The 17,217-nt window shown below is 40.5% G+C and overlaps 1 protein-coding gene across 4 annotated transcripts; it reads left to right on the forward strand.

The window, feature by feature from the left end:
* Window positions 1–1,417: 1,417 nt before the first annotated feature.
* LOC135465736 (beta,beta-carotene 15,15'-dioxygenase-like) lies at window positions 1,418–16,497 on the forward strand. 4 transcript variants are annotated; one of them, XM_064743058.1, is made up of 12 exons: window positions 1,418–1,734; window positions 5,649–5,838; window positions 7,669–7,840; window positions 8,801–9,059; window positions 9,667–9,796; window positions 11,122–11,260; window positions 12,857–13,068; window positions 13,478–13,589; window positions 14,436–14,581; window positions 14,906–15,010; window positions 15,307–15,392; window positions 16,383–16,497. In XM_064743058.1, exons 3-11 carry the CDS (start codon window positions 7,780–7,782, stop codon window positions 15,385–15,387), a joined length of 1,245 nt encoding a protein of 414 aa, XP_064599128.1. In that variant the 5' UTR covers window positions 1,418–1,734; window positions 5,649–5,838; window positions 7,669–7,779; the 3' UTR covers window positions 15,388–15,392; window positions 16,383–16,497. The 4 variants fall into 4 exon arrangements, with proteins under 4 accessions (XP_064599128.1, XP_064599130.1, XP_064599129.1 ...); XM_064743060.1 differs by having other exon boundaries at window positions 5,649–5,828; XM_064743059.1 differs by lacking the exon at window positions 5,649–5,838.
* The last annotated feature ends 720 nt before the right edge of the window (window positions 16,498–17,217 follow it).

A 17,217-nucleotide genomic window follows, 5' to 3' on the forward strand; every position in this document is an offset into this window, starting at 1 on the left:
ATATAGTATGACTTTTTGTTTTATAGTTCTGACTCGACAAAAGGTCAGGCCTCCATATTTCTATGGCTGGAGCGAAAACTACATACTTAATTCACAACAACAACAGCATTCGCCCAGGATATCGCCAAAATCACCATAAATTTTGTGCAGGATTAAAGCCAAATGGCTAAGACATCGGTCCCCGTTTTATATGTTTATATCAAGTTGGCCATAATTAATGCCGTCATCATTTTAAATTTACACAAGATTTACAGCGTTCTTTCAGGACGTAAAATGTTGTTTACTGTTGTTAATGAAAGATCATGTCGAAGATAAGAGATTGTATGCCCTGGCCGAGGACAACATGCACCAACATGGGGAAAGTACATGTGGCGCGTATATTAGAACCAGCGCAGACAGGCACAGTAACGACAAAAGGAAATATAGAATTTTTTATTCGTAATTTACTTGAAGAAGATTTGATTTAATTGACATTTGTTGGATGAAGGGAAGAACTAATTTAACTGACAAATTCTGATGAACACTGTTAAATTAAATCAGCGCTATCTCTAAAACAGAAAAAATACGATTTGAAAAGGCTATTTTACGAAAAAAAAAGCAAAGAAGACGAGTGCATTATTCTGGCAGTGAATCCTATACGGAATTATGAATCTGAAATTAGAGGACATAATGGAGAAATGTAGCCCTTCTTCGAACCCCTGATTGGTCAGCTCCATGTGATACACACTAAAAAAACTAATCTGTTAATCTTAATCTGTTCTGTAGTCTGAGTGATGCTGAAATGTATTCTGTTATCATAATATAATGCTGTGTCATATTCAACACGGTATCCTGTTAGTCCAATACAATATTTATCTTAATTTAATAGAATTTTTGTGGTATATTTTACAGAATATAATCTGCAGCTATTGCAGACTACATTTTAGCATCACTGAGACAGCAGGGTTTCTGAAAGTGAAATGTATGATATCACAGCCAGATTATATAACTAGAAAAAACAGAAATACTTGTAGGGTTTAGAACTGAATGCTTTGTAAACGTCATAGTAAAAGTTATATATACTTCAACTATGTGTACGTCTCTATAACAAGCTAAGAAAAGATGGTAGCGGACTATTTATAATTTTCAGGAAAACAAATCTTTAGTTGGTATATTTTGTGGCAGTGTAACCACAACGACATCGTATATTTGAAATGTAAGTGTTTAATTATTCCGGTTTTTGGTATATCCAGGCTGTTAATTCATTTAGTATGATAAGCTGCAACCAATTCATTAAAGTCACATGTACCGGCATAAGTTTGTACCTGTCAAGTCTATCAGAATTTTGGCTAGCTTTCGAGTGCATAGGTTATTTGGGTTATTACGATGTGACTCGCTCAAATTTTAACCTTAACACGCAACTTACAGGCGCTCATCTAGTAAAAAGGCATACGGTTTACAGCTATATATAGCTTTACGGCTGTCATATACAGCTAGAGTGTGTACACAGTGGGAGCTCTCTTGTGATACGTTTGCTCTTTATAGTTTGAACACAGGTCGAGTTGACAACGCTACATTTAGGTCACTCATAGTTAAAAGTTATGTTAATGTATAAGCGTAGCTAACTGTTGCTGAGGACTGCATACGATGAGCTGTTCCACAGAGGATATACATATGGGTAAACCGTGTTCAAATATTAACCAAAGTTGTATGTAAGAAGCTCCATGCAGATTCAGTAAAGTGTGAATATGACAGGTAAGTAATCATGAGATATTGACCAAAGATATGTATATAAGCCTGCATCTACCATCACTGAAGTATGAATATGGGCTACTCTATGGTCGAATCTTTTATGTTATATTTAGCAAAAGCGAAATCGAATGAAAAAATATTATATCAGTGCGGTTTGAAGGCCATCGAAAGGATTTCTAAAAAGTGGTGTAGACAAGTATGTGCAGGAGGCGAGCCTTCCATGCAGGGGATTTGTAATACCAGGAAGTTCTTGGTTTATCGACCGATTTACACCCAGTTTGATTATTTGCCGACAACAAACAGAACAACTATAGAGGGCACTCTTTAACCTAGCACCAGCTTACGCCACAGAGCTCGGGGAAAATCAACGATCATCCGCAGGTGGATGGCAGACCTTCCCAAGTACGGCCGGAGATGAAGCCAGCATGAGCTAGACATGAACTCGTAGCAACCTTTTCAAAGGCTAATAATGTAATAATTATGTTGTATTGCACTGTGGATAGTAATTAGCCCTTTTGCGCCCTTTGCGTAAAAATATTTATTTACTTTTACGCTAATATATTTTGTAACAAGAGTTTTGTGTACAGATCTGCTCAAAGGTAGGACATTTTGCTGGAGTGACATGAGCTTCCATTAGTTGTAGACTGAGCTCTCGCTGGGTTAGTCATTTATAGCGAGATCTCGTGTTCGAATCCCGCCGCGTTGCCACAGTTTGTCTGCATCACAAAGAACAGCGCATGGTTTCTTCCGGGCTAGCCCCCAACCAACCTTATATTTTTACTTATGAATAGTTATTGTACGTCTTAATTATATTGTATTCCTCTATGGCTTCTGCTGGTGGACTAATTATCCCCGAGGCCAGGTCCCTAATAAATTGCAGTTAACACCACTACATTTGGTTTCACCTAAAATTCAGCTCAAGCCATGCTGCTAGGGTGTCTGTGATTCGCTACTATTTATACATTTACATGACCAGTTAGATTAAAACCCTAAACTGAAGTAAATTGACAAGAGATCGTATTTCACAGGTTACGTGTGACTATTTGCCAGCTATCACATTGTCGTCGCTGCTCTTGTTTTTCTCTCTATGCTACTATAATTCTTCATTACATTGATATCTTTCTGTAGAAGTGAGCCAATCCCTAGTTTGTTACCTGTAATACACAAGCACTTTAAAAATGGAAAATACTCAAACTTTTATGGGGCTTTTTGATTTCGACAAACTTTAGTGCTTACAAACTTTGAAAAACTGATAGTTGATTAGAATAAAACTTTACAGAATAAACGCCACTGGTTTTCAATAGAAGTAATGAGAGTGTTTTCAAAACTTCCCACCAGCCCTCTCCCCATTCTTCCCATCAAACGCACAAAGATTTGATTTTGACACATCACAGGTGTTGTGGTCACCTGGATGTATATGTAGCGCTCAAAAACATGGTTGGGTAAGGCCTGCCCCATAGTGTAACAGATATTGTGTGATTAGCAGAATGCACTCTGTGAGTATTACCCATGATATAGCTATTATTACATTAAGTAATAATGTTATACTATGGATGGCACTTGCTACTCATAGTGTTATAATATTACATTACGGGATTTCATTACACTATAAGTAAGCTTGCCTCGAGCTGTGTCGGGTTTTCTCCCACTATCATGCTGGACGCCGTAGAATAAGAGTTGTATTCTTGAGTATGGCGTAAAACACCAATCAAATGAATATATAAATAAATATTTTGAATATTGAAGAAACGCAGAGTTTCCCTCCACCTGTTAAAACGGTGTGTGGCAAGGTCTGACAGCAACCTGCGGATGATCGTGGGTTGCCCCGGGCTTTGCTCGTTTTCCTCCCACCATAATGCCGGCCGCCGTCGTATACGTGAAATATTTTTCGGTGCGGCGTAAAACACCAATCAAATAAATCAATAAATCAATAAATCAATCAAAGAGCACCCTTTTATAGAATAATGTAAAATATATGTGTCTAGTGCAATGTACTTCAGACGTTTTCTCTCTTCGTTAATTCGAACACTACCGTATACATGTTCATACACGTTTAATATAGCTAAATGTGGGATGATCTGTGACACGTGCTTTATGAAATTGCGAAAGTGCCGCTGTTTGGTAGGGAGTGCCAGATATTGATGTAGTTCATCATAATTATCAAAATGCTATTTATATAACTCATTTTAATGTTATGTATGTATTAGTTTGCGTGCAACATTTGGTAGGTAAATTCTGTGTCAGTGTTGTATATTTTAAAGAAATTGTTGTGATATGCCTGGAGCGCCTAATATTCCATGTAGAGCCCCGTGTATGTTATAAGCTAGGAGACGGAACGCCGTTTGACTTACCAAAAGAGAAGAGTGGGAATGTGAAGTGCTGTATGGGTGGCCAGAGAGAAGGCTGGGAAAGTGAAGTGCTGTGGGTGTAGGCAAAGAGAAAAGAGTGGGAATGTGAAGTGCTGTGTGTGTGACCTGAGAGAGAAGAGTGGGAATGTGAAGTGCTGTGGGTGTGGGCAGAGAGAAAAGAGTGGGAATGTGAAGTGCTGTAGGTGTGACCTGAGGGAGAAGAGTTGGAATGTGAAGTGCTGTGGGTGTGGCAGAGAGAGAAGACTGGGGATGTGAAGTGATATGGGTGTGGCCTGGAAGAGAAGAATGGGAATATGAAGTGCTATGGGTGTAGCCTGAGAGAGAAGGCTGGGGATGTGAAGTGCTGTGGGTGTGGGCAGAGAGAGAAGACTGGGAATGTGAAGTGCTGTGGCCTGAGAGATAAGACTGGGAATGTGAAGTGCTGTGGGTGTGGCCTGGAAGAGAAGAATGTGAATGTGAAGTGCTGTGGTATAGCCTGAGAGAGAAGACTGGGAATGTGAAGTGCTGTGGGTGTGACCTGAGAGAGAAGAGTAGGAATGTGAAATGTTGTGACCTGAGAGAGAAGACTGGGAATATGAAGTGCTATGGGTGTGGCAGTGAGAGAAGACTGGGAATGTGAAGTGCAGTGGGTGGGGGCAGAGAGAGACGACTGGGAATGTGAAATGCTGTGGGTGTGACCTGAGAGAGAAGAGTGGGAATGTGAAGTGCTGTAGGTGTGACCTGAGAGAGAAGAGTGAGAATGTGAAGTGCTGTGGCTGGGGGCAGAGAAAGACGATTGGGAATGTGAAGTGCTGTGGTATAGCCTGAGAGAGAAGAGTGGGAATGTGAAGTGCTGTGGGTGTGACCTGAGAGAGAAGAGTGGGAATGTGAAGTGCTGTGGGTGGGGGCAGAGAGAGACGATTGGGAATGTGAAGTGCTCTGGTCCGAGAGAGAAGAGTGGGAATGTGAAGTGCTGTGGGTGTGACCTGAGGGAGAAGAGTTTGAATGTGAAGTACTGTGGGTGTGGCAGAGAGAGAAGACTGGGAATGTGAAGTGCTGTGGGTGTGGCCTGGAAGAGAAGACTGGGAATGTGAAGTACTGTGGGTGTAGCCTGAGAGAGAAGACTGGGAATGTGAAGTGCTGTGGCCTGAGAGATAAGACTGGGAATGTGAAATGCTGTGATTGTGGCATGAGATAGAAGAGTGGGAATGTGAAGTCTTGTGGGTGTGGCCTGAGAGGGAAGACTGGGAATGTGAAGCATGGTGAGTGCTGAAAGAAAATAAAGCTCTGTCATGCACAGACCAGAACAAGGCTGACAAAAGTTATGCCTAGGTGTCTTTAAGAATAATGCACGTGAATCTGCCGTGTGTCGCTAATCCAACAAGAAACTGATGTAAAACAAGGTAACTTGCTGATATACATAGTAAAGATATAAATTTTGAACGATTTGTGAAGAAAAATGATGTTTCTACTTGACCTTATTACTACTAAAGCAGTTGGAGAATTATTTAAGTAGCAAGATCTCCAGAGTGAACCTAAATGTTTGGGTATGATATACTTTAATTTCAGGACTGACCTCTGGGGTATTAGAAAACTTATTTAAAGCCATATCACTACACTGGTGTCTGCTTTGTTCATCCATTCTTACGTGCATAGAACAGTGAGCTCGTCCATTACACCTCAGAAGCACGAGACAATATCGTCAAATTGCCAGGACCGTGAACATTGGACACTGTGCCAATCATTGTAGTAGGACTACGTATGTACTTTTGTACTTCTCCACTCCTTGTGAATAGGTCTCTTCTCTTCCCACATGACACGTGGGCATTATGTTACAGTAAATACAGGAACAAAAGTCGTCCTGGTCTCGAAAATAAAGTTTGGAGTTAGGATTATAGAGTAATTAAATCAATACTCTTGAGTAAGGCTTAAAACACCAATCAAATAAGTAAGCTAAAGAACTTTATAAACTATATTTAGGTCATTTAAAGAGGAAATTTTCAAAACAACTCATTGTGCCAAGTTTGAAGTATTTTAACAGAATACATACCGTATATCTTCGTCTTAATGGTAACCGAAGCGTGAAGTGTAGCCGAATGTTGTTATGTGTTCAGACTGGAGGAATTGACTCACCTTACCAGCGCTTTACAGAGAGAGGATCACTACTTGCAGGTTCATACCTCCATTTCCGACCCCCACAACCAAAGCCCTCACGCCTGGGCAACGCTTCACTGGGTTTTAAAATCACCAAAGATCACAGGTTGGTCTACCTGAAGTCAGAGCAATCTGCATTTACGGCCCACTGATAGGCTTAAAGGAGAGTTTAGTGAAGGATACAGATATCGCACTGAAGCTATCCCTATAACATACACAGATGGTAACCTCTCTGTGCTGCAAGGGACTACATTAGTTCGGTAGTCGTGTTCGAGGCTTTGACGCTGGATCCAGTTGTATAGCGGTAACCCAGCAAACTTTCTTACGGATGCCGTCAGACGATATTAAAGGGAACATCCGGGTGAGCTAAAGCTGGCAGAAATGTTATTGTTGTGGAAATATTTCGTCGCTGACCCGTGTACAGGGCAATGTATCCAAAATTCCCCCAGTTCTCGGAAGATCTGTTATAGATATGATATTAATCTGCCTTATCACCGTCTGTACTCTTTAGTCATAACTGCACATAGGCTTAGTTAGTTTTCGATTTCAAGTAATCCTGCCAGACTTTGAACCTTGACAGGTTAACTATTTGATTTGTAAGTGCATGCATTGCCATTTCAGGTAGTTTGGAGCTTTTCGTTATCTATAGGGGCATTTCTATACCAGCAAACATTGCATTGCTTCGATCTTTATTTTTCATCACATATAATGGATGCAGTCTGATCAATACCTATAAATGGTTCAAATGACACACAGCTCTTTCTAAACTGTAAGATACATTTACAGTTGAAATCTGGAGTACGTATATTTCCTGCGTTGTCATGTTTATGAAGAAGTAATTCAGCACGCTGAATTTCACTGCTACAATATTACACTAAAACTGTATTTAGTACTGTTAAAAAATAGTCTGTTAAATTTAATAGAAAGTCACCTGAGTGATGCTAGAATGTATTCTGTTATAGCACAATAATGCGTTATATTAACAGAACATATTCTAACATCACTCATACAACAGACTTTCTGTTAAATTTAACAGATTAATTCTTTGAGTGTACACACATATCTCAGGTTTTATTATTCATGATTTTGATTTGCACATAATGCCTACATGTAAATGCTAGTTAAAGCTGTTATTTGTGTTCAACAAATGAACTTTGTGTAGACTTATTAAGTCTTAATTGCTATAGTGTGTCATAGTGTCCTGTTAAAGGCGCATGTTTTAGTGTTAAACGTTGAACACGTTTAAGTGTGTTAACATGTTATAATATATGAGCAAGGTCTAATCCACAATATTAAATGTTTTGTGTGATTACGCAATGACGCCTTGAGAAGATCAACACTTGGCTGATGTAGTGAAATTATGGCTTTAATACGTAAAATTAAGTGTCACCCAGAGCTGTTAATAAGAGCGTTATTTAAACACTTCCTTTTCTAGTTTAGTGCCCGCTCCGGATCTCCTGCCCTCACATCATTTTGACAGCATCGTGACACTCGCAGCTATACGGTATTAATTCAGGACATCTGGGCCGTATACACGCGGTGAAGCATGGAAAGTCTGTACATGACGAGCCCGGAAACCGTGAATTCTATTCCCGGACAAATGAAAGGTAAGCTAAACGGGATAAGCAAAACAGATATTGTTCTTAGCCATTCATGAAATTAGTGAAATAAAAACGTCGTGTATACAGTAACTGTATATTATATACTTAATTTAATTGGGCGTTCTAAGGTTCGAGGTTAAATGCTGTTTGCATGGCACGGGTATGCACATGCAGACGTGGAGCTTTCAAGTATTATTGATGATTTAGATTGCCCTAAGGTGGTCGAGCGTAGGAAGCGTCGACCTTGTAAGGGAGAGCCCAGAGTTCAAGACGTATCGATTTAATTGTTTGATTGGTGTTTTACGCCGTACTGAAGAATATTTCACTTATACGACGGCGGCCAGCAATATGGTGGGTGGAAACCGGGCACAGTCCGTGGGAAACCCACGACCATCCGCAGGTTGCTGGCAGACCTTCCCACTTACGGCCAGAGAGGAAGCCAGCATGAGCTAGACTTGAACTCACAGCGACCGCTAACCAACATGACGTATCGAATAATTCCCTATGTTAGTTCGGAGCATAACTGTGATGTTTGATTAGTGTTGAACGTCGTTGTCATATCACGACAGTGTCTACATGCCAACATATTTATGGGGCTGCCTTACTAGAAAGCCATGCTTAAGACATCAGACATGACGCCCAACTCAGTCACCTTATACTGACACCAGGCCGACCAAATACTGCTGAGCGCCGAGTGAGGTTGTGTCAAGGTCAGATCAGTATTGAGGTTATATAAATCGAACCGGTATTGAACCCCTGGTGCTGGTGACCATGATACGAATAGGCCTAAAACTGGTCGGTATAGTTTCTCGTAGTTTCGAGAAAACAGTTTTTAATTTCCAAAGACGTTGAATATTATGACGGGCCATTCACAATGGTCTATAAGATACAAGGAGTTTAGCTGATTCGACAATATGTATTCTAAACAAATTAAATTATTTACATGGCACATGTCGTTCGTTACAGGCAAAATTCCTGAATGGATAAACGGAAACCTGTACAGAAATGGGCCTGGTACTTTTGATTTGGGCGAAAGCCAGTACCAGCACTGGTTTGACGGACTCGGTCTCTTACACAAGTTTGAAATATCTAATGGAAAAGTCAAATACCGCAGTAAATACATCCGAAGTGAAACGTACAAAAAGAACATGGCAGCGAATAGAATTGTCGTCAGTGAATTCGGCACCGCGGCTTTCCCGGACCCCTGCAAGAACATTTTCCGAAGGTCCGCTAGTTTATTGGTTTCTTTCTTAATTTATTTAAATTTTTACCTATCTATGTCTTACCTATATACTTTTTGATTCGCAGAAAAATGTTACCGTCAATAATTTAAATGTATGTATGAAGGATTTTTTTGTCCAATTTGCCGTTGTAATTTGCATGTGGGTAGCACTTGGATGCCCTCTTCATGTCATTGTGTCAACGAATGTCCTAATGCAGCCAGAACCATAGACTAAATGAAGCCGATGAACCCATGGCCAATCTGGTCGCAAGTTCGAATCCAACTCTCGCTTGTTTAGAAGCACCTTTAAATTAAGCTTATGAGATCAAATAAACAAAGAAACAGAGAAAAAATGTCATTAGATTAGAAAAAAATATTTTTGGAAACATCAATGGAAATATGACTTACCAGCTTGTCGGTGGCCCTGCATCAATCTAGACTTTTTCATATTTGATAGTATAAAGACAACGAAGACAAATTTTCAGAGCCGCGAAAATAACATTGCGAGAACTGTGATTTAGTTCAGAAAATTCCACTTTTTATTTTGGTAACGTTCGGTGTCCTTTGACTGTGCTAGTATGATTAAATAATTTTTAACTTTCTAATATAGGATATCGACCTCGTTTCAAACTGACAACACCCTGGTCACGGTGACACCGTTAAGGGACTACGTGTACACCGCCTCAGAGGCGAAGGTCATTCACAAGGTCGACCCCAAGACTTTGGATACCATCAGTGCCGTGAGTAACGCCTCGCGATAATTTTCAAGTAGTGTCCCTAAGAATTCACTGAAAGTATTTCAGTAAAGTTTTCTCCACCTATATGCCTGAAGTGAAAAAAAAAACACAAAAAACCCCAACAAATAAACAATCGGCATTCGCCAATATATAAGGACCCTCCACTAGAAGTGTCCGGAAATTGCACTCGTTGAAACATGCAGTGTTAAGAGTATGGCGGTTTGTCCGACAATTGCACTCGTTGAACCCTGCTTTGTTGGAGGTATGGAAGTATGTTCGATAGTTGTTAAACCTGCGCTGTTAGGAGTCTGAAAGTGTGTCCAAAAAGTGCGTAGTTGGCATGCAAACGTGTAACCGTCTCTGTCTAGACTGCAGGCTTTGTAAAACGGTCTCTGTCTAGATTGCAGTCTCTGTAAAACTGTCATTGTCTAGATTGCAGACTTTGTTAAACCGTCTTTGTATGGATTGCAGACTTTGCAAAACTGTCTCAGTCCAGGTTACAGGCTTTGTAAAACCGTCTCTGTTTAGATTGCAGACATGATAAAACCGTCTTTGTCTATATTGCAGACTTTATAAAATTGTCTCTATTTAGACTGCGGACATTGTAAAACCGTCGTTGTCTCGTTTGCAGGCTTTGTAAAACTGTCTTTGTCTAGATTGCTGGGTTTGTTAAACCGTCTCTGTCTAGACTGCAGACATTGTAAAGCCGTCTTTGTGTAGATTGCAGACTTTGTAAAACTGTATCTGTCTTGATTACAGACATTGTAAAACGGACTTTGTCTAGATTGCTGGGTTTGTAAAACCGTCTTTGCCTAGACTGCAGACTTTGTAAAAATGACCTTGTGTAGATTGCAGGCTTTGTAAAAATGACCTTGTCTAGATTGCAGACTTTGTAAAAATGACTTTGCCCAGATTGCAGACTTTGTCAAACTTTGTTTATATTTCACGCATTGTAAAACCGCATTTGCCTAAATTGCAGGCTTTGTATAACTGTCTTTGCCTAGATTGTAGATTTTGTAAAATCGTCTTTGCCTAGATTGTAGACTTTGTAAAACCGGCTCTGTCTAGATTGCAGGCTTTGCAAAACCGTCTCTGCCTAGATTGCAGACAAGGTAAAACAGTCTCTGTCTACATTGCAGACATGATAAAGCCGTCTTTGTCAAGATTGCAGGCTTTGTAAAACTGTCTCTGTCGAGAATGCAGACTTTGTAAAACTGCCTCCGTCTAGATTGCACACTTTGTAAAACCGTGTTTATCTAGATTGCAGACTTTGTAACCCGTTTATATCTAGACTGCAGATTTTGTAAAACTGTCTGTCTGGATTGCAGCATGACATTGAGAAGTTTGTGGTAGTCAACGTGGCCTCAGCACATATCCTCCGGGACCCGGATGGCACTATGCACAATCTGGGCAATTCGTACAAGGGAGCGCCTAAATACAGCCTGATTAAAATCCCCGTGGCGCCAGGTAAGTCTGCTTCTTTGATTGACAAAATGATTAAGTAGCAGGTTGCTGTATTACCAGTATGTTGATATGTGTGAAGGTGAATATATTCATGTCTATATGGAGGCTCAGCAATAGGAGAGCGTTCTCACAAAATGCCGGATTCATTCCCAAAAATGGAAAAAAATCAGAAATGGAAATTCTTGTGAGAGCAATCGCTGACTAATTCATATGGAGCGGTATTCACGCCGCATCCGTTCGGACCATGAGCAATTTTATTCCAGACTTGAGTCAAGATCTCTCTCATCGTAAAATTGAATATATCGAAGGTTACACTATTCCAATATTAATATGTTTGGTTGTTCCTCAACGCCATACTCATCTTTGACGTACACGATGGTGGCCAGTTTAATTGGGGACCACCTCGGTAGCTTAATGGTTAGAGCGTCCGCCTCGAAGTCGAGAGACCCGAGACCAAACCTGGATCGGGTCATATCAAAGACTTTAAAAATGGTACTTGTTGCTCCCTCGTTTGGCGCTCAGAACTGAGAGTTTAGAGTAAGTAAACATGACTGGTTGACCCGATGTGAGAATAATGTGACTGGGTGGGGTGTCATGTCTGGTGTGTTCAGCATGACACTTCAGTGGCGGCAGCTCTTTGATGGACTCGCCCTGTCACAAGGAGCCACACTATATGTATATCACACACCTAATGACTTCTCTTCGTCGTTAAACCCTAAGCATTCAGTCAGTCATTCAGTTTAATTGTTGGAGTCATTCAGTTTAATTAGTTAATTAAACTGACAAACTTTCCCGCATCTGTCCTACAAATATGCAGAAACGGCAACACGAGCGTCGTCGACTACGTATTCTTCCAGTTCAAATAAGTAAATAAAAAGTACACGTATTTTTGGCTAAATTTGCTTTTGAAATCTTTACTATAGTTGATCGACTTGCTGCTTGAATGCAATACGAAGATGCCCTGTGTGGGGTTTTCTTCATATGTAGTTGCATCTGGCCAGTTAGTAGCTTTCCTCTCGGCGCTTTTCTGCTCATGTGAACGGTTATCTGCCTTTCCATTTAAAGTAACGAAAATGATCTTTGAAACGTGGTTTACAATGAGGTCTCGGGTTCAAATCCAACTTCTAGCTTCACTATTTCAGATTTTATTTCTTGACGTTTATCAGGCTTGCACAATGCTGCGCAGACAACCAAACTGCTGTCCTATTTTTGCCACATAGGCCTATTGCATTAGGACGTAAATTTATTTATTTATTTGGTTGGTGTTTTACGCCGTACTCAAGAATATTTAAATATTATGACGGCGGTCAGAGAAAACCAGGTGGGAGAAAACCAGGCAGAGCCCGAGGGACACCCACGACCATCCACGGGTTGTTGCAGACCTTCCCACGTACAGCCAGAGGAAGCCAGCATGAGCTGTACTTGAACTCACGACCGCATTAGTGAGAGGCTCCTGGGTCATTACGCTGCGCTTGCGCGCTAACCGACTGAGCCACGGAGACCCCATTAGGACGTTAAGACCCAGCGTACATTTGTATAACCTTAGTTAACATTATAGCTGGTTTTTTTTCGATGTGCACCTAAAGTCTCCGATTGTAGATGGTGAAGACGTTTTCAAGAAGGCGGAGGTTGTGGGATCGGTGCCATTCCGCTGGCCTAACAGTCCGTCCTACCTGCACAGCTTCGGCATGTCGGACAATTACTACGTCTTCCTGGAACAACCGCTCTGTATCAACACAGGATACCTCATGGAGACCATGCTTACGCGGAAAACTTTCGTCGACTGTCTCAAGTGGCATGAAGGGACAAAGGTTAAAACAGTAGGCCAGCGTGTATATATGCGCCTATGCAGAATGTTTTGATAAATATTAAACAATTAGAAACGTTTGACAAAATTTTTTTGGGGAAAACCATATGTGTCATCATGATACCATGTACTTTGCGATTCGTTTGCATGAAAGTTTGGAGTATTGGAGAGAAAAGTTGCTATAATCACAGGAACAGTCCTATTTACCTCCAGTGCTAGAGAGTATTTTATAAATAATTTTATAAATGATGAAACAAGTACAGAGATCTCAATGATTTGTCCCAAACAGTTGTTCCATTCGTGTAGTACTATACAGAATAGCCCATGTGAAAGGCCCTATTTATTCCATCAGAGCGGCCGTAAGTGGGTCTGCTGGCAGAGCTCATGCCCTGATTGGTTATCTTTGATTGCAGACTCTTTTCCACATAATCGACAAACGAACAGGCGAAAAAGTGAATCCAAAGATGACTTATTTAGCTGAACCATTTTTTGTTTTTCATCATATCTCTACATACGAAGAAGACGGTAAGACGCATCATAACTCTTGTGAATAATTCTTGTCTTCTACCTAAATATATATCTGAACAGCCGTCGTATAAGATGGTTTTACCATCAGTGAATGTAAATCATCTTTTAGAAGCTTTTAAGCGTTTACTACATAATACCTTACATTTTCGATACTCGCGTTTAGACCTCATTACAGTTAATTATGATGGTTTTACCCAAATCTTGTCATAGCTCTTAAACTAAAATGAAGTATATATCAGACGAAAGACCATTAAAAACTTTTTTTACAATTTGTAACCTGGTAAAATGCATTTGAATATTTTATTCTATAGTGGCCTTTTATAACCACAATGTGGCCTGTGACGTCACATAAAGTGTTTGCTGTTTAACACACATTAAACTGCTACATTTCGTCATTCAAAATGCACACACACATAGATTTTTGAATGCATTCACTGATATGACCTTGAAACGAATTATTTCAGGCAAAAGTATAAATGTAACGTAAATGGTATCTCCTGGGCCACAACAGACCACGGGAGAATGTGATCTTTTCACACAATTTTGCTCGGTTAGAAAAATTAAAAGAAATAAATAAATCCAACTATATGTATTTTCCTGGACAGTTATTAATGGTCTTTCATCTTAAATATCCTTCATTTTAGGGTGGTCTTTGTCTTTAAGCTTTGGTACGTTTTGTTGCCGCCCTGCTGTTCTTTAATTGCTTAGGTTTACGATTTACGATCGACCCATCAGTTCATTGTCTACTTATATCCACAAATCTGTATTTAAATCTTAATATTTCTCGAACACTAATATAAACCCTGTCCCCGTCCCAATCCACGATATTATTTTATCATACAGGGAACCTTGTGGTTGACGTAAGTGCATATGAAGATCCCAAAATTCTCTACATTCATTACCTCAAAAACTTGAGATCGGAACAAAGAGACATATATCCGGAACCAACAGTACGGCGATACGTGTTGCCATTGGATACCAGCGTGGGGGTATGTATCTGATAAGACGAAGAAAACGATACTACATACATGAAACGTTTGCATTTATATTGTACATGACCTTGATGACGCGGTAGTCGACAACATTTCACTTATATACCTCAGAGTTATAAAATAGGCCTGAATAACCTCGTATGCTGTATAGTGACGTAACTTGAGTTATCCTGGAAGGGAGTTCGGTTAAGAATTGTGGGTAACCAATCTCTTTTGGAAGCAACAAAAACGTAATTTTAAAAGAAAACATTTAGATTGTGAAAGAAATTGCGAAAATATCAGTTATGAGAGACGAATGTTTTTTTGTCTATTTCTGATTAGGCCACATCGGGAGGGAATCTTGTGACTCTGAGGATTCCTCTGCTAGCGCCATTAGACAGGACAATGGGACGATACTGTGTAATCACGAAACACTGTCTGATATGGGTATATTTACACTTTTGTGTGATAATTGAAAACTCTCCTAGATGCTATTACAAAGCCCTCTCTGATACAGGTATTTGCATATTCTGTGTAGGTGCAATTACTAAACCCTTTCTGATACAGGTATTTGCATATTCTCTAGCGTAGGTGCAATTACTAATCCCTCTCTGATACAGGTATTTGCATATTCTGTGTAATTGCAAAAGTTTGTAGCATGTGTTTATTTATTTATTTATTTGTACATAATTAAGGGTATTGTTAACTGTTAATCGTAATTTTTTTGTTTTGTTTTTCGTCAGGTTTGGACTTCCCACAGGTTAATGATGGACGACGTGGGAAGAAATATAGATACATATTTGGAGCCGGCGGTCCGTACATAGACAAGGTCTGACTTCATCTTGTGTTAATATACTTTTTCTGTTAGGTCGACGACGGCCCCTTATGAGCGATAACGAAGTCTCTGACGTTCACTGAAGGGCCACTTGTTTTTCATCAATATGACGTGCATACCTGTAGATCACACGTGGGAAAGTAATGCGTCAAAGATAGGTGGTTACCTCCAGGCGAGATAGGGGTACCTTAATACGCCCCAGGCAGTACTGTTTTCCCCAAACTCAAACCACCCTTTCAGTGAAAATTGCGTAGAAGCTCATAAAGCCACGATAGATATTGATGACATGTTTGAGTTAGAGCGTCCGTCCTCGAAGTAGGGAGGCCCGGGTCGGGTCATACCAAAGACTTTAAAAATGGCCCGGTGTCAATATAATGTGACTGGGTTTAAGTGTCATGTCAGGTGTCTTCGGCATGATACTTCAGTGGTGGCAGCACATTGGCGGCACGGACTCTTCCTGCCAGAAGAAGACCATATACGTACGCACAGTTAATGACTCCTTGTTGTCATATGACTGAAAAATTGTTAAGTATAACGTTAAACCCTAAGCATACATAGATATATCTTTAAGTGGCATTTTAAAGTTGATTTCTAACTGAAAAAGTCAGTTGATTCGATGCCGATACTAGTAGCATATAGTTAACAAAGGATTAACATCCAGTACATTGGGCATTGACATATATGTAATATATAACACTGTTATAAATGTGGCTGAAGAAAGCCGGAGCGCTACACCGCACAAATGGCCACACGAGTTTCGACGATCGCTCATTGTCACCAAGGCTCCATAAGTAGTGCATCTGAACAAGTGAATTTACGAATTCTCAATCAAAGGTCGGGTTTGAACCCAAAAGTACCAAAGATGTTTCAGCATGCATACGTTATCACAGAGTTGAATATGAAGCTCCTGGGCTCTGTGAATCAAATCAACACATCTGTATATCAGTGAACCAAGCAAATCAGGTCGTTCGATCGCTGTTTCAGTTGGTTAAAATCGACACAATGACGAAGCAATCCTGGGTTTGGCAGGAGGAAGGGCACTTATGTTTCCGAACCGGTGTTTATCTTCCCGTCCAGGCGCCACCGAGGAGGATGACGGTAAGTATAACGTCGGGATGACGTCACAGAATGGAAAGTATCACAAGGAACTTAATGTAGGCCACGGATAAAGAAATCTATATACTAGGGGATATCATTTAGAAAAATGGTTTAAGAGTCGGTATTGTCGTTATTGATGGTCATCCATTGCCCGATACTGAGGCCGCAGTTTCGAAACAAGGTCCGCTTCGGACCGGTAGATCCAGGATCAATCCTTGGTCGAGTCACACCTAAGACCTTAAAGAGGAAGTTGTAACTTCCTCGCTTGGCGTTCAGCATGAAGGGGATAGTGTGCAACGACTGGTTGACCCGTATCAGTATAATGGCTCGGGCGGGCGGCTTACTTGCCTTCGGTAAGTCGTCTCAGTGATGCAGCACTAAATAAAAGAGCGGTGGAAATCCGTCCTGCAACAAGGAGGCACATTACACGTGCATGCACCCTAATGATTCCTTCGTCGTCATATGACTGAAAAATTGTTGAGTACGACGTTTAAACCCCAAGCACTCACTCACTCACTCACTCGAAACAAGGAGTGGTCAATTTTCAGCAATAAATCTATAATATACCCATACTCCCTACAGCGCTTGTGCCACTCTCCACGCTGGGGTTTACATCACAGTCACCATACATGCAATAACAAATTTTATACAGAAATCTTAAACAATGCCAAGGTCACTGGGGTCATAGTGATAAGGCAGGAAATGATGTCAGAAACACAGA

Source organism: Liolophura sinensis, chromosome 5 (genome assembly GCF_032854445.1).
Source record: "Liolophura sinensis isolate JHLJ2023 chromosome 5, CUHK_Ljap_v2, whole genome shotgun sequence".
In the NCBI taxonomy this organism is placed as follows: Eukaryota; Metazoa; Mollusca; class Polyplacophora; order Chitonida; family Chitonidae; genus Liolophura; species Liolophura sinensis.

Bases quoted from the DNA above. Each gene is read 5' to 3' on its own strand.
- LOC135465736 (XM_064743058.1), top strand. From the start codon at position 7,780: ATGGAAAGTCTGTACATGACGAGCCCGGAAACCGTGAATTCTATTCCC. The intron at 9,060-9,666 runs GTCCGCTAGTTT...TTTCTAATATAG, and splicing joins TGCAAGAACATTTTCCGAAG to GATATCGACCTCGTTTCAAA. The intron at 15,011-15,306 runs GTATATTTACAC...GTTTTTCGTCAG, and splicing joins CGAAACACTGTCTGATATGG to GTTTGGACTTCCCACAGGTT.